The 18,217-nt window shown below is 41.3% G+C and overlaps 1 protein-coding gene across 1 annotated transcript in view; it reads right to left on the reverse strand.

Moving 5' to 3' along the window:
• LOC115267364 (acyl-CoA Delta-9 desaturase-like) overlaps positions 1–18,217 on the reverse strand; it is a 76,606-nt gene that overhangs the window by 25,369 nt on the left and 33,020 nt on the right. The window contains exons 2-3 of the mRNA XM_062847054.1: positions 7,163–7,369; positions 6,902–7,088 (exon numbers count right to left, since the gene is read on the reverse strand). Of these exons, the coding sequence (XP_062703038.1) occupies positions 6,902–7,088; positions 7,163–7,333 (358 nt within the window). The 5' untranslated portion in view covers positions 7,334–7,369. The remainder of the gene's footprint in view (positions 1–6,901; positions 7,089–7,162; positions 7,370–18,217) is intronic.

The following is an 18,217-nucleotide window of genomic DNA, read 5'->3' on the forward strand; positions in this document are numbered from 1 at the left end:
GTTGAGTTCTCAACACATATATTTTGACGTCCCAAAAAACACTTCAAAAGTTCATCGAAATTGTAAATTCACATAAATTTTCCATTGTGGTCTATTCGAGAACACTTCAAAAAACTTTTAAAAATCTTAGAAAAAAAAAGTCGACAGAATGGTGTTTCTTGATGTTACCAAATCATGTTACGAGTAATCTGCGAAAACAAATAATTTGAATTCTGTAAGGACTATGCCAAAAGACCACTAGAGATGGCGTTTGGATTCGAAAGTTTGTGAAAGACATGCAAAAGTCTGGTAAGGACTCGGCAAAGAAAGATTGCTAAATAATTTTAGCTAATTCATGAAAAATCCCGGCAAAAATCTTTCAGAAGTCTTATAAAATATTCCTTATAGACTTCGCATAAAACTATCAAGAAACTAAATCATTAATATACCAATACACCATGACTTTTGTAGGGTTTAGATATCACCATGAGGTAAAAATGCATTAAAAAGCTGTGAAGTAACTTGGGTATCCAGTTCTCTAGTGCATTAGGCTTTGATTACCTTAAGTAGTGCTTAAAGAACACTAAGTTGAAGAAGCAGACCAAGCTCTACTGAGAGCGTAGATCTAGAACGAATCAGGTGAAGAACTGCGCAATCATCATTTTTCCGAGATTCTTATTAAAGATTCAACAAAAATTTCTCTACAAAATAATAAAAATCATCATTGGTCTGTACAACAAATTTCTGGGCATCTTAAGACTCGCTAATAAATCTATTAGAAACCCATCAAGATACAGGAATGAGACATTTCAAAACGATATCACCAATGAATCGGCCGAAAACCCACCAAACATTACATTGAGTACAGCGTGATGTACTTTTAATTTCTAGCTTATTTGCTGTATTTAAACCGGACTTGTTATTTTTACATGAAATAAGTCTTCGTGATAAAATTCAGAACAGCATTATACTGAATACTACAAAAATCAGGATGAAGTTCATACATTGAGTTGATGGTAAATCAGAATCATGGATGTAATAGTTTAAAGAAACTATTTAGCTAGTTTTTTTTTGTTCAAATTCCATAACTGTAGGAATATGTATAACTCAAAAACATCGTTTTATGATTATCGTAAAAAAATTTCCCTGACCATCAACAAAATTCCCTGACTTTCCCTGATTTTCCAGGTCCAAAAATAAATTCCCTGACTTTCCCTGACTTTCCAGGTTTTTCCAGGTAGTCGACACCCTGCGGTAGTAACTGTTTCGGGATCATTTGCTCATCAATGCCGTCCAAGAAACACTTGTAGAGAATTTCAAAACGCTTCGTTTCGTGCGCGGAGACGGTCGTTATCTCTTTTAGTTCAATAGTTACAGGCAAAAAAATTAGAATGTGTTATTTTGTATCTCAAGAAAAAATAGTAAAAATGTGCCTATTTTTCTATGAAATTATCAATACCCGATAACGACCCGATAGGACCCGATTTTGTCAGCCCCATTTTGCGACAAACTTTTTGCTCTCGTCATCTTACGGTCAAACTTTAACCAATAAATTTATGTTTATCATCAAACTACAGCTCTTATGCAGAACTTAGAAGTATAAAAAGTTTGAAAAACTGTTCAGGCTTTTGAGGAGAGCAAAAAATGTGCTCTGAAAAGGGGCAGACAAAATCGGGTCACTAATGAATCGCTTGCTGAAGATTTTCGACAGGGAATTCTATGTTTTGGAGGTTTCGACGATAGTACCAAGTGAGTTCATGAATGTGCACAAGCAGTGTCTACGTCCCTTCCAAAATTAGCGTAATAATTCGCCTAAAATCTATATGTGTAGAAATGCTACAAGAAGTTCCAAAAGAAACTGTGCCACTAGTCATAGAACATATTAAAAAACGATAGATAGTTTTACCTTTGAAATAAATTAGGCCGAAACGTTGGGCAATGCCAATTTAATCTTTTGGATTCCGTAGGATTGAGGAAGCCAAAACCTCCAAAACATTATCAACATCTTTTGAATGGAATGACGTAGCAACATTTTCCGCGCACAAAAATGTGCATTTTCGCAAGCTCTAAAAGTGTTTTTTTTTTTAACTTTGTTAAGAAATTTGAAACAAAAGCGATCAAGCGTATAAACTGTTTTGACAATATTTGAACCATTTCGTGGACCACTGTGCCGTGGTCCAAGGCTCTGATTTACGAGAAAAGATGCATCTTCTAATGATTTTTAGACAAAAAATGTCTTCTACGAAGTTGTTCCTAATGGCAAGGCCTTCATTTAAATCTACATGAAAGTTAGGGCGGCCCGTATTGTGAAAGCAATTAGGAACAAAACTTGTATTTACTTTATTTTCAAAAATAATGTTATGCAATCTTTGGCAAAGTTGAAAATCTGTCAATTTTGAGCAAATTTGTAGAAGACAGTTTTAATGTGGCTTCAAAAGAGCATTTCCAGCCTAAAACACGAAAAAACTGTAATTTTGAACCCGATATTTTTCAATTAGAATGAGATTTCGTTCATGCACTGGATTTCGTGGATTTCTCTGCAACACATCACCATTTTTCCACACCTAACTTTTGTAGAGGATACATGAAAAATACCTAATCTTCTTCTTCAAAAATTATAACTCGAAAACGGTTTGTTTGATTGAAATGGTGTCTTCACAGGTGTTTGAGGATATTTAAAAGACTTTGATTAAATTTCAATTTTCCAAAAACCTTGCCCTTCGATTTTTTATTATTTTCAAGTGTTTCTAACTATTATTCTAAAATTTTTATTTTTTATCGATTTTAAAATAAAAAAGCAAAAGCAAACAATTTTTAAGTTTTTATATAGATGTGACGTACAGATTCCAATAAAAAAAAACTATGCAAAATTTTTCCTACTTAACAATACTTAAATTACATCGAATTAAAAAAATATATGGGCACTTGTGGAATGTTATTCGAGATTTTTTTACTGTTTTATAGTTTTTGTCAAAACAGAATTAATTATTTCTCAGATATAGACCGTCTAAAATATTATTTAACAAGGTCCAATTTTTTCTAGTTTTTTTTTCTGATTTTAAATTCGCTGTGTCGATGAATGTAGGAAAAAAATACATACTTTTTTAATTGGAACTTGTAGGTAGAATCTTAAGATCTCTAAAATTGTTCCTTTTGAACTATCGATGAAAAATAAAAATTCGATAAAATGGTTAGAACCATTTGGCCATCCTAGGCTACTAGGCAAATTTCGAGGCTGGAAGTCAGCTTTCTACAAAAAAAAAACAATAAAAAAATCGGAGGGTAAAGTTTTTGGAAATGATGATGAAAATTGGAATGAAATTGATATTTCAAATGAAATGACATCTAACATTGATCCACGATGAATGTTACTCACAGTGCATTTTTTTTTCTAAAAGTCTTTCAATTATCCTCAAACATATGAAGGCATCATTTCAAACCGTTTTGAAGTTGAAATTTCTTGAAGAAAATTACTAGGTTTTTATATGCCCTTTTCAAAAGTTAGGTGAAGAAAATTGGTTCAAAAGAAAAAAAAAGGGGGGTTTAAGGGGGTATCAGGAGAACTCAAATACATTGCAAGGGGTCCCAGAGGGTTTCAGAAGGTACCCAGAAATTTTTCTTTCCTTTTTAATGGCTCTACGTCCCCACTGAGACTTGGCCTGCCTCGCTTAAACTTTGTGTTTTTTCAACATTTCCACAGTTTTTAATTGAAGGGCTTCCTTTGCCTGCCATTGCATGAATTTGTATATTGTGAGGCAAGTACAATGATACACTATGCCCAGGGAGTCGGGAAAATTTTCCCGACCGGAACGGGAATCGAACCCGCCTTCTCCGGATTGGCGATCCATAGCCTTAACCACTAGACTAATTGGAGACCCAGAGTATTGGTACCCAGTGATCTCAGGGGCGTTTAAGGGATCTCAAGGACGACTTAGGGGGTTCAGAGGGTCTCGGGGCGATTCAGGGGGTCTCAATGGAGCTCCAGTGGGCCACAGGTGCGCTTTCAGAGGTTTGAGGGGATTTCAGAGAAAACCCAGAGGGTCTCAGGGGCGTTTCAGAAGTTTACAGGGGGTACCAATGTTCTCAGGGGCGCGTCAAGGGGTCCCAGGAGGTACTAGATCTCAGCAGCGTTTAGGGAGTATCAGGGGCATTTCAGGGATCTCAAGGGATTTCAGGGGGTTACAGCGGGTCTCTGGGGCGATTCAAGGGGATCTCAAAGGCAGGGATGCCATATATACAGATTTATCTGTATTATACAGAGCATCAGAGCAGCTTATTTTTAAAAGAAGGGAAAATATCTAATGAAAATACAGCAGCTATAACATACCCAGTATAAATATGAAACATGAAAAAATAGCTTATGTTCAAACGAAGGACAAATCTCTGATATAACAAAACACAAATACAATATCTACATTCTACACACAGCACAAAAAAGAAAGTTGTAATGACATCATATGAAGATGGAGAAATCTGCGATGAAAAATTCAGCTACTCTGACAATCTGACGAAAACTACCCCTTGGAATAAATTACAAAATAAATAACATTGGCATTTAAACTTGAATGGAATATTTGATTTTTAATGTTCAATATTATTAAGTACGATTAAATTGTATTCGACTATATGTCCATTCGACCAAATGTCTTTTCGACCAAACGTACTTTCCACCAAATGCCATTCGACCAAACGTCATTCAATAAATGTCTTTCGACCGAATGTCCTAAGGCCCTCATGACCGTTTCAGGGGGTCTTAGGGGCGTTTTAGGGGGTCACAGGGGCTTTATGGGGTACCTGGAAGTTTCAGCAGTGCGCTTCAGGTGGTCTAAGCGGCGTTCGAAGGGTAACAAGAGTATTAAAGTGGGTTCCAGTAGGTTTCAGGGAAGTGCCTAGTGCACTACGCCGACACTTACTGCATAAAAGCGACAAAACCCAACGTGATCTTTGGGTTTCATCAATAAAGGGCAAGGTACCGTCGGATGAACACCATCGCACTTATTGTGAATGTTGTAACTGGAGGTCTGTTTCAGAGTGTTTCAGGAGTTTTCAGAGGTTGCCAGGGGGTTTCTGAAGCGCTTCAGGGAATAATAGGGGTTTTCAATGAGGACGCAAGGGTGTTTAGGAGGTTTAAGGGGCGTTTTACGGAGTGCCAGGAGACTTCAGAGCCGCTTCAGGGGTTACAGGGGATACTTGGATGTCTAAGGGGATGTCAGGGGCTCCAAGGTATTTCAGGAGGGTATCCGGAGGTCTTGGAAGGATGTCAAGGGGTGCCTCACAGGTGCTTCAGAAGATCTCAGGAAATTTCAGAGGCGTTCCATGGGGTCTCAGAGGCGTTTAAGGGTTTCAGAGGAATCCCTGAAACGCCCCTGAGAATCCCTTGAAACGCCCTGAAATGCGTGCAAACGTCCCTTCTGAAACCTTTCAGAACGCACTTGAAACGCTCCTGAAACTCTCTGAAACTCTCTGAAACTCTCTGAAATACCTTGAAACGCTTCTGAAACCTTTTCTAACGCCCTTCAATGACTCCTGAGACCCTTCCCCTTCCCTAAATCTCCCTTAACCCTCGAGTGATCACGCTTTTATAATTTGAATATTGTGCGAGCATTCCCTAATCGAACACGACTGACGATTCGGAACGTTTTTGCCTTCACGCATGGTTTCACAGTCGAATGTGTCAAAAGCGACAGAGTGGCACGTGCTTTTTTTTTGCTTCCTCACTCACATTTCATCTTCGCTCTCCTGCTTTTTTCAACGTTGACAGCAGAAGGTCGCATCAAAAAACGAGGTAGTTTGTGCAAAAGTGGCAGCAAGGACACATCAAACTGACGAGGTTCGTAGAAAAGGACGTTTGGAATAGGGTGACGAATCGACCTTCGAATCCAGTGGCGCCAAAGAAACTCACAATATCACGTTGAAAAAGTTTTGCTTTTTGTACTCAGAATTAACGTGGTGGTTAAGATGCTGGTCAATTGCTCAACTAATGGAAGGTTAGAACTCCTTGAAATGTTCCTGAAACCCCTATTGAAAGACTACTGAAATCACCGAATCCTATTGAAGCCTGTTGAAACGCTCTTAAAAGGCATCTGATATCCCCTGAAACGGCCCTCTGAAACGCTCCCTGCACATTTTTAATTAAGTATCCCCAGCGTATGGCATAAAAACATTTCACTGTATTGCTTATCCAGAGAAATCATCCAACCTGGCGGAGTTAAGAAGACAAAGAAGACCTGTTCCGACACTATAAAAAGCATGCACACAACCTAGCAACAAAAAAAATGTCGAAAAATTGATTTACATATGTTTAAAGGCGTTTAGGTTCATACAAAAGTGCTGAAACTACACCAAGTTCAGTTTAAAAATAAGTTACATATTGTAGCAGTAATTGTGATGATAATAACCAAAAATCGATAATGTTCCATGTTATCCCAGTTTATGGATTCTTCCTTAACGGTACAAACGATACAAAAAAAAAACAATTCAATTAGGTCAAAACTGACCAAGTTACACTGCCGTGTGCAGCTTAGTTGTCTCATGTTGATAGGGATTTCCTATGCTGTACATGGCAGTACAGCGCAATACTTCCCAGAATAGAATCGCTGTCTAAATAGTACCTCACCCTATCTAGAAAACGTTAGGATGCCAAGTCTTTTTTTAATGAGTTACAAAAATGAATTACCCATTGCATGACTCACTCGGGTAAATTCTTAGGCGTCCTCAAACCACAGTGTGATATGCGACACGATGTTCATGAAAAAACGAACTCAAGAACGTTCGCTCCCACACGTTTTACATAGAATGCTGTACAGAAGATGCCGTTCAGGCATGGCCTTCTCTATTTTGACGACACGTTGCAGAACTACTGAATAGGGATGCCTATACATTCTTAGTTAAGGATTTGCTTCAAGTTCAAAGATCAACTAACCTAATACAATAGTGCTCCCCTTGGCAACGGTAAACGCCAAATACAGTCCATACAGGAATCCACCGTGCAGATACACGAAAGCGATAATGTTTCGCCACACCAAAGCGGCCTGGAAGTAGGAGCTACTGGAACTACTACTACTGCTTCTGGTGCTGCTGCTGGATTCAGTCTTCTGGAAGTCGTCAACCTGTGCCAAAAAAAATGGTTCAAATAAAGTTATGAAATTTGGAAGTGTTACCATCCATAGTTGTATGAACCTACTTGGGCCCATGTCTTCGCTGCTGTCACTATCGCCGTCGCAGTAGGCTCTGCCGTGGTGGTTCGCACATTCAGAATCGATTTGTTGGCTTTGATCTGGTTGTTGTTGGGGTCTTCCGGTTGTATGCATGCCTCCGCCAGGAGTAGCGTATTGCCAAGGACGTTCGGTGCCATCGTGGACGACAATGGCAGAGCGGTAAAGGGGGGCGTCTGAAATGGAGGAGATGGAGACAAAACCGAACACGTGTATCAATTATTGGGATTTTACGACCGCTGCGATGGAATTTGATGGGGGAGTTGGATAAAGGTGCGAAGCACCGTAGTACGATTTATGGCTTTCGATTCGGCCATCGGTTCTAAATATAGAACGGTGTCAGTTGGATGATTGATTGATGAAATATTCATGTAACACCATCCCTCGTAAATGGAGTGTCCACCAATCCGTTGCCAATCCGGCAAAGTCTTCCTGATGCAGAGATTCCACTCCGTCTCCATGGAATACCAATGAATTCCACAATTTCTAGCAGAAGCAGACAAAAATTTGCATCGGTTTTATGGCACCATAATCGGACTGACAATCGAGCGTATAGCTAGTGCTATAAATAGACAGGAAATTATGCGCGGTTACATTTCAAAAATTAGTACTGTCTACCTTCGTTGGTTTGAACGACACCTCATGCAATCCAACGGGGTTCATCTTTAATTTGAACCTTTAGTAGCCCTAAAGGGCATCGAAAAACACACTGCTGGTAACACTTTTTTGGTTGTTTTGTTTTGATTCAGCGTACCGTTTCATCCCGTTCCATGAGCATAATGACGTTTGAACCATTTTTAGTTTGGACGATATGCAGATTAGCGGGGGTCAAATTAAACAGATTTCAGTGACATTTAGTGTTCAGATTAGATGCGGTCAAACAAGCGGGGGTAGACTGTACAACCATTTGTCATCTGCTGCCGACCATGGTGAAATTTAATTTGTCATTTTGGTAATTCCACGTGAGTGTTAAGGCGACGCTGATATCACTAAAACTCTATGTTTCATTACAATCCTTTGATACTTTAACCTGACAAAAAAATCCTCATCTGAACAAAAATCCTTATACAGTTCTCTCGTAAACAAGTCCGATTACTTAACGCTCAGCCCTGCCGCGATTGTAAACCTATCCCAAAACGAAACACTACATCTTCATCGTATCACCTTCAGAGGGCACAGTGCACTGTAACTCTCACCGTCGTACCCCTTGTGCATAATACCAACCTATGCACTTATCGCATTAAGTAATGCAACGACCGTTGACATGTCATGCGCATAAAGCCAGGAGAAAGTGAATCCGATGACCGCCGCGAGGACAAACCAGTTATTGCAATTTCCCTTTTCGCCAAAAATCAAACAAAAGCCTGCTGCTCCCTGCGCCTGCTGGGGTTCGTGCCTTGCCCACGTCCCTGCAACAACAGGCCAGGAAATTACTCTGTCTTGCGTTGCGTTTTTGTTTCTGTTGTTAATGATACTGCGGCAGGTCGTGTGAAATGTCGAATTACAGATTGTGTAGGGTTCATAAATTTCACCTTAATTTCTTCTTTTTGGTTCGAGAGAAAATCTACCAAAAGGATGCTTCATTTTGTCCCTTACAACGTGGTCAACGCTTAAAAACGATCCGATCCACTGAACGTGCGTTCCATCTGCGGAACGCAAACTCGGAAACGCAACTAATTTGCGTTTCTGGTAGCGTATTGATTGAGAGATTAATTTATTGGTACCTATATGTACACAGTATGAATTGGTCATCTCTCATCACATTACGGCGGGATGTGTGTTATTGACAGACAGCATTGTTGGTCAGGTGAACTCTTTGTTGGTTGCGTTCCATCCCTGATGGTGCGGGATCTTGATTGTTTACAAATAGAAATCATATTGTGCTCACGTACAGCGGCCGTCGTCGCTCGATCATCGTCTTCGATCCGAACCATAAAGTAAGGTCCGGATGGCCTTGCTTGGGCAGAGCCGAGCCGAGCCGATGCTCTGCGGTGCGTTGGACTTGCCCAGAATGAACCGGCGTGCCCTTTTGGAGGGAAGTTTGCGTTTTCTGATTCCCGGGTGACGATTGCCGTCAAAAGACGACGATGAAGACGTCGACGTTGCGCCATCATCAGTTCAGACAACCGCATGAATTAACGCACGAACAAGCAGACTTAATGATTGATTTGAAACGCGAATGAGAGAAATTCTCGCCACAAGCCATTATTTACATACGGTCTGGGATTTGTTTAAGATTTTATTGCTAATTTGCTAAAATATAATAAAAACACTTTGGATCGGATGAATTATAGCACCCACGCTTGCCATAAAGTGCTAACAAGATGGCAAAAAATGACAATTTTTCATCAATCCTAAATCGATTTATCGCGTGATATCCGCATGTTTCATTAAAGAAAAAGTATGCATAGGGCTCCATATAAAGTGAACAAATGTTGAGCAACCATTTTGGATTTGGTCGCCATTTCAAACTTTATCATAAGAGCGCGTTTCCACTTTCGCGATCACCAATTTCAAATTTGGACTCACGATAAAAAAAAAGCTGAAAGACCTATTTTTTCAAAACACAAATTGATTGTAGTAAGCATTGATCGCAACATTATTGATAGCATCTTCACCCGTTTGTTTGAACGACAAAACCGACGGAGTTCATTTTTAATTTGATCTTCTAGTTACCCTATAACCGTCACAAAACACACTACTGGTAACCTTATTTGCTGTTTTGTTTTGATTCTGCGTTGCGATTCCCCCCGTTCCATGAGCAGATTGACGTCTGAGCTATGTTTGTTTTGAACGGTGTGCAGATTAGCGGTGAGCAAATGAAAAGCTTTTTAGATTAGAAACGGTCAAATCAACGCGGGTGGACTGTATACACGATGAAGAACCTCCTGTTAGGTAAAATCTAACGAGCCTGGATAAAACAAAGAGGAGAAACGTCAAAATTGGAACAGTCGATTTGCTGTCATCCCCATAGTTCCAATCGAGCCGGAGACCTGTCAAAACGACAAGGATTCGCCACTTTGGTATACTCGAGACACTTAAGTAAAATCTATTTAAGGTTTTGCGGGGCATCATCAGAATTATCAATCATTGCTCTCAAACTTTGAAGATGCAAATCTCGAGCTCTACTGCATGAAATGGGTTGAAAATTTGATCGTTTGTATTCTTACATTTGATGAACAATCGATTAAGTTTTCAGTTAGATCAGTCAACAGGAACTGAAGATTTGCATTGTCAATACGGTACTCTAGTGTTGTCGATGTGCATCCTTGAGTGTCGGATCCATTGTATCTTTCAATATGGTTATCTAGTGATCAGGATATGCATCCTGGAGGATTGCAGTCTTCAAAGAAGTTCCTTAGATTTATTGGCCCCACATTTACAAGCCTTTGATTCTAGACTAGGTGTTACTGTTATATGACCTTTGATCTAGACTTGGTGTTACTGCTCTAGACATTTTTTTGTTCTCTTTGAACGTCTGTCTACCGTTCTGAATTTTCAGTCTTCGGCAAAGTGATTTGGGTTGAGAGTTGCTACATTTTAACATCTCGGGTTTTGGTATAGATCTGCTGTAACTGATCTACATATACCTATCCAGAGCTCTAGATATGCATCTTGTTGGGTGGCAATCTTCGGTAAAGTGCTTCGGATCAGTTGGTACTATATTCTTAATCTTGTAGTTGCTTCTCTGGTGAAGATTCTGAAGATTTCTCCTGAAACATCGTAAATATTCCCCCAGGAAGCTCGTGGAGATTAGCTTTGTTATCTCGTGAAGATTCCTTCTTGAATCTTGTACAAATTCCTCCTGGAAGCTGGTGGAGATTTCCCTGGCATGTCGTGAGAAAAACCTCTGGAATCTGTAGGAGATTCTACCAGAAATTCCACGGAATTCTTCCTGAAATCTCGCAGAAATTCTCTCTGGAATGTCGTGGAGATTTTCTCTGGAATTCTCGTGAAGATTTTCTTTGGAATCTCGTGGAGATTCTTTCTAGATTCCTCGTGTAGATTCTCTCTGAAAGTTTCTCTATGGAATCTCGTGGAGATTCTCTCTGGAATCTCGTGGAGATTCTCTCTGAAATCTCGTGGGGATTCTCTCTGAAATCTCGTGGAGATTCTCTCTGGAACCTTGTTTCCCCCTGGAATCTCGTGGAGATTCCCCCTGGAATCTCGTGGAGATTCCCCCTGGAATCTCGTGGAGATTCCCCCTGGAATCTCGTGGAGATTCCCCCTTGAATCTCGTGGAGAGTCTCTCCAGAATCTCGTAGAGAGTCTCTCCAGAATCTCGTAGAGAGTCTCTCCAGAATCTCGTAGAGAGTCTCTCCAGAATCTCGTAGAGAGTCTCTCCAGAGCCTTGTAGAGAGTCTCTCCAGAATCTCGTAGAGAGTCTCTCCAAAATCTCGTAGAGTCTCTCCAGAGCCTCGTAGAGAGTCTCTCCAGAGCCTCGTAGAGAGTCTCTCCAGAGCCTCGTAGAGAGTCTCTCCAGAGCCTCGTAGAGAGTCTCTCCAGAATCTCGTAGAGAGTCTCTCCAGAGCCTCGTAGAGAGTCTCTCCAGAATCTCGTAGAGAGTCTCTCCAGAATCTCGTAGAGAGTCTCTCTAGAATCTCGTAGAGAGTCTCTCCAGAATCTCGTAGAGAGTCTCTCCAGAATCTCGTAGAGAGTCTCTCCAGAATCTCGTAGAGAGTCTCTCCAGAATCTCGTAGAGAGTCTCTCCAGAATCTCGTAGAGAGTCTCTCCAGAATCTCGTAGAGAGTCTCTCCAGAATCTCGTAGAGAGTCTCTCCAGAATCTCGTAGAGTCTCTCCAGAGCCTCGTAGAGAGTCTCTCCAGAGCCTCGTAGAGAGTCTCTCCAGAGCCTCGTAGAGAGTCTCTCCAGAGCCTCGTAGAGAGTCTCTCCAGAGCCTCGTAGAGAGTCTCTCCAGAATCTCGTAGAGAGTCTCTCCAGAATCTCCTAGAGAGTCTCTCCAGAATCTCCTAGAGAGTCTCTCCAGAATCTCCTAGAGAGTCTCTCCAGAATCTCGTAGAGAGTCTCTCCAGAATCTCGTAGAGAGTCTCTCCAGAATCTCGTAAAGAGTCTCTCCAGAATCTTGTATAGAGTCTCTCCAGAATCTCATAGAGATTCCCTCCAGAAACTCGTAGAGAGTCTCTCCACAATCTCGTAGAGAGTCATTCCAGAATCTCGTAAAGAGTCTCTCCAGAATCTCGTAGAGAGTCTCTCCAGAATCTCGTAGAGAGTCTCTCCAGAATCTCGTAGAGAGTCTCTCCAGAATCTCGTAGAGAGTCTCTCCAGAATCTCGTAGAGAGTCTCTCCAGAATCTCGTAGAGAGTCTCTCCAGAATCTCGTAGAGAGTCTCTCCAGAATCTCGTAGAGAGTCTCTCCAGAATCTCGTAGAGAGTCTCTCCAGAATCTCGTAGAGAGTCTCTCCAGAATCTCGTAGAGAGTCTCTCCAGAATCTCGTAGAGAGTCTCTCCAGAATCTCGTAGAGATTCTCTCCAGAATTTCGTAGAGATTCTCTCCAAAATCTCGTAGAGATTTTCTTCAGAATCTCGTAGAGATTCTCTCCAGAATCTCGCAAAGATTCTCACCAAAATCTCGTAGAGATTCTCTCCAGAAACTCGTAGAAATTCTCTCCAGAAACTCGTAGAGATTCTCTCCAGAATCTCGTAAAGATTCTCTCCAGAAACTCGTAGAGATTCTCTACTAAATCTCGTAGAGATCTCGTAGAGAGATTCTCTCTAGAATCTCGTGGAGATTCCCCCTGGAATCTCGTGGAGATTTCCTCTGGAATCTCGTGGTGATTCCCCATAGAATATCGTGGAGATTCCCCCTGGAATCTATTGCAGATTCCCCTTGGTATGTATCGGAGATTCTCCGTGGAATCTCTCGGAGGTTCCCCCAGGAATCTCGTTGAGATTCCCCCTGGAATCTCGTGGAGATTCCCTCTGGAATCTCGTGGAGATTCCCTCTGGAATCTCGTGGAATTTCGCCCTGGAATCTCGTGGAGATTCCCTCCGGAATCTCGTGGAGATTCCCTCCGGAATCTCGTGGAGATTCCCTCCGGAATCTCGTGGAGATTCCCTCCGGAATCTCGTGGAGATTCCCTCCGGAATCTCGTGGAGATTCCCTCCGGAATCTCGTGGAGATTCCCTCCGGGATCTCGTGAAGAAATCCCCTGGAATCTCGTGGGGATTCCCCCTGGAAAATCGTGGAGATTCCTCCAGGAATCTCGTGGGGATTCCTCCTGGAATCTCGTGGGGATTCCTCCTGGAATCTCGTGGAGATTCCCGCTGGAATCTCGTTGAGATTCCCTCTGGAATCTCGTGGAGATTGCCCCTGGAATCTCGTGGAGATTGCCCCTGGATTCTCGTGGAGATTGCCCCTGGAATCTCGTGGAGATTCCCCCTGGAATCTCGTGGATATTCCCCCTGGAATCTCGTGGAGTTTTTCCCCTGGAATCTTTTTTCATTTCTTTCGGGTTCTGCATTTCAAGGATCTTGTACGCTACAAGTATACTCCATTGCACGGTGACGTCATCAAGAAATCGCTCTCTTTCTCTCCTACGGAAAATTAGAAAACAACAGGACCAATACCTGTCAAATTTGACAGGTACTGTTGTTTTCAAACTCTCTGAAAGAGCGAAAGAGATAGAATTTCGCCGTGAGGTGGTCTATCACAATATAGTGGTGCTGCACAGATTAGTGGTTCCCAAGCAGAGGCCACGGGCCATGAAAATGTCTCAAGAATCTGAAGTGCGATAAGAATGTAAAAATGTTTTTAATATTCTGCGTCTGAAGAAGCATTTATTACTATGCAGAGAGGTTCCCAATCTGTTTGCTACCACGGCGTTTTTTTTTTTTGATATTTTCAAAACGTCGCGGTGCACCAACAACTTTTTACAAAGGATTTGTATGATTCTACCACTTTCAGTTCAAATACAATTCGTTAAAAAGCCTTCAATGTCTGTGTTTTCGGAAAATAGCTTCTCAAAATGATTTTTAAGAAAACATCCTTGAAGATTCACAGAACTTTTCAAAAGTTTTTAATTTCTGGAGCATTGTAAAAAATTTTAAATTTGTTAAATAAAGTGTGTAACTTGTTTATCAAATTTCAGGAAAAATAAAAATGGATTATTTAGAACTAGTCAGGACGGCTGACTGAATTTTCGCAGATACGAAAATGCGATACGAAAAAGAACCAGCCTAGAGCTGAAAAATGTCTGTTCTTTTCGAAAATTTAGAAAAGGAGAAATCCCTTTGAGCGACAAGACTTAAAAACGCTATGAGGCGACACTAATTTTACTAAAAAAAACAACATAAAAGATGTTCAACCTCCAATAATAAGAGTTGGTTCTTTATATTTTGGGCCAATGATCACATCACACCAGGGCGCCACAGCGCACAGTTTGGGAAGTACTGAGTGGCGTTGCTATAATCAGTGGTTCCCAAACTGGAGTCATGGTTCATGCTGATTTCGCAAGCACCAAAACTCTGAAAAGATGCAAATGTTTAGGAGTCTGCGTCTAAAGGAGCACTTGTTACAATATAGTGGTGTTGTAAACCTCAGGGGTCTCCATTTTGGAGTTACGGTACATGTAAATTTCTCAAGAATCTAAAGTGCGATAAGAAAATCAAAATAGGATCACCGGTCGCATTAATTTCTCATGAATCTTAAGTGTGAGTGTTACAAAACTCAATGGTTTCCACTTTATGGTAAAATGCTACGCAAATGAGTTTGCTTAAACCCAGTTTATGCTCCTCTCGTTTTGGGCGTGAATTAGTATATCTGTCCCATATGTATCTTTGTATAAGCGCTAGAATAGAAATAGAAATTATATAGTAAGTAAAATGTCTTGGTATATAGAACCGTTTTTCTGTAATTTGTAATTTTCGTTAATCTGTATTAGCGAGATTTTTAGCCCCAGGCTAGTTCATTTGTATTTGTATTACTTCCATCGGACAACATTGTGTCTACATGAAAACCTTATGTGCTATATATTACCAGAAGTAATTAATCGACTTTTAAAAATATTTGTCGAGATATTAAAATCAAATAAATGGTAATTAACATTGAAAACATCACACATTGCCTTAATTGGCTCATTTGAGCCGTAATCGGTACGATGGAACTCCGATCGAATAAAACTTACATTTCGTAACGTTCTTTGAGGAGCATTTAGGTCAATTCGGCGTAATATGTTCGGTGCATCGATTTCTCCTGTTAACAATTTGGCTATAAACATTGCCTTCATAATGTTTCTTCTTTTCTCGAGCGTATCCATTGCGAGTAAACGGCACCGATTTTGATAAGGCGGAAGGTTCATTGGGTTGTCCCACGGTAAGAGACGCAGTGCAAACCTTATAAACTTTCGCTGCACAGACTCGATTCTATCATTCCACGTTTGAGACGACGGACACCAAACTACAGCCGCGGATTCAAGTATAGAACGTACCAATGAGTAATATAAAGATCTGAGGCAATGAGGGTCCCTGAACTCTTTGGTGAATTTAAAAATCATTCCTAAGGTACGATTCGCTTTAGCGAGCATCGCTAAATAATGTTCGTTAAAAAGAAGTTTTGAATCCAATAAAACTCCCAGATCCTTCACTGTTGTTACTCGCTGTAATGGTTGATTTCTAATGCGGTAATCACCCATTAGTGGCTTCTTCTTACGACTAAAAGTTATCACCATACACTTCGCAACACTAATTGACAGGTGATTACGGTAGCACCAATCCTCAAATGACTCTATCATTGCTTGAAGCACTCTACAATCCTCTAATGATCTCACAATCAGAAACATTTTAAGGTCATCCGCGTACACTAGTCTACACCCAGCGGGCAGGATGTTGCACACATCGTTGAAAAATACAGCAAACAGGAGGGGGCCAAGGTTGCTTCCTTGTGGGACTCCTGAGCTGTTCTGGAAGGTCGCTGAAACAGTGGCTCCTAGTTTGACCCATAAACGACGATCTGCCAAGTATGACTTCAACCACGAAACAAATTTACTAGGAGCGCCCAAATGATCCATCTTGTCTAGCAGCAGTTGGTGATTAACACGATCGAAGGCGGCTTTTAGGTCGGTGTAGACTGCATCAACTTGTGCTCCGGATTGCATGTTTTTTAAGCAGTACGATGTGAATTCAACCAGATTAGTTGTTGTAGATCTCCCAGGAAAGAATCCATGCTGATCTTGAGAGATGTAGTTCTTCACGGCGTTAAATAGGGTACCATTGATTAAAATTTCAAATAACTTCGATCCGGCACATAATGACGTCACTCCTCGATAATTCGCAACGTTACGTTTGTCGCCACTTTTAAAAGCGGGAAACATGTATGACTCCTTCCAACGATCCGGAAATTTCGATAGACGCAGACTCAAATTGATAATACATGTCAGAGGGTAAGCTAGGGACTGTCCACACTTCTTCAAAATCGCCGATGGAATACCGTCTGGACCAGGAGTGAAAGATGATTTGAGCTTTCTTGTTGCAGCAACTATGTCATCCTCCGCAAATGATGTTACGTCTAGGTTAATGGCATTCCTTGGGACATCACGCAGTGCTCCAGACTGGGTAGTTGGATCAGCAGACTCGAATGCTGTTAGAAAGTGGTCGACAAACAGGTCACACATTTCTTCCAGAGACGCCGCCGTTCTATCGCCGTAGTACATATTACAGGGTAATCCATGCTCCTTTCGCTTGCTTTTAATAAAGTTCCAAAAACGCTTAGGATTTTGTTTTAAATCCCTTTGCGTGCGTTGAGCATATTTAGCATACAAGAAACTGTTATATTTCTTATATTTTGTGCTAGCACGGACAAACTCAAACTTCAATGTGGGACATTTTCTCGACGAATATCGACGCAAGGCAGAGGCTCTTTTTCTTTTCAAGAGTCGAAGCTTTCTGTTCGACCATGGAGGATGTAAAGGGCGTCGAGGGGCGGGCACGTAACTTCTAAATAGCTGTACTAGCTCGTCGGTGAAAAAAGAGACTGCGTAATCGATATCTTCCATGTTTTCAAGCACAGACCAGTCAATACGATTGAGCGCCTGATTCAAAGCAATGAAATCGGTCCTCGCGAAATCGAACTCCATGTCATCGATAGTTTCAATTAGCTCGACATCGGTGTCGCAGTTCATCGTGATTTCCAATGGTGGATGATACGGGTCTACATCAATGAGAGGTTCTACAGATTCTTCAAGATGACTCTCAAATTCAGCTTCTTCATTTATGAAAACAAGATCTAACGAGCGACCAAAACAATTCTTTACATAGTTCCGCTGAACCATTCCATGAAGTACCATTCCGTCCAGTAACGTATTACTTGAGCCCGAAAATGTTGACTCACTAGCATTGATTGTTACGCTGCCAATGTCGTTCTGTGCCCAGATAAGGTTTGGCTGATTGAAATCGCCAAACAATATATGACGAGTTTTACTAGTCAAATGGTTGCTGATGGAACTAACTGACTGAATATGCTGGTCCATGGTGGTCGAGTCTACAGCAAGTTCAGGGCAAAGGTAGAGTACGCCCACATAGATGGTCAACTCTCCGAACGAAACACAAACCCACAACTGTTCCAGTGACTCATCCACTTTCACGGGGGACAGCCAGGATGCTAACTTGTTCGAGACGGCGACAAGAACCCCTCCACCTCGGCTTTTACCTGTTCTTATCGGGTCACGGTCCTTACGATAAACGCTGTACGCTTGTCCAAACAGTAGAGGAGAAGGGATATGATCGTTGAGCCAAGTTTCAGTAAGAATGATCACATCGTATGCAGCATCTGATGTCGCAGTGAAGAAGTTGTCAATTTTGGAGCGCAACCCTCGGACATTCTGGTAATAGAAGCCGATGCTACTCCTCCGCGGAGTCTGGGCGTTGACGGATTCGTGTGTATTGTGCGTATCATTCGTAGACTGAAATAGGGAGATACTGTTCAGGCGTGGTGCAGTATCGATCTTCGCTTCGACAGGACATATACCACTGTAAAACTTACCTGATGGAACAGGAAGTGCAGCTGAGTGG

This window comes from Aedes albopictus, chromosome 1, assembly GCF_035046485.1.
Source record: "Aedes albopictus strain Foshan chromosome 1, AalbF5, whole genome shotgun sequence".
Taxonomy (NCBI): Eukaryota; Metazoa; Arthropoda; class Insecta; order Diptera; family Culicidae; genus Aedes; species Aedes albopictus.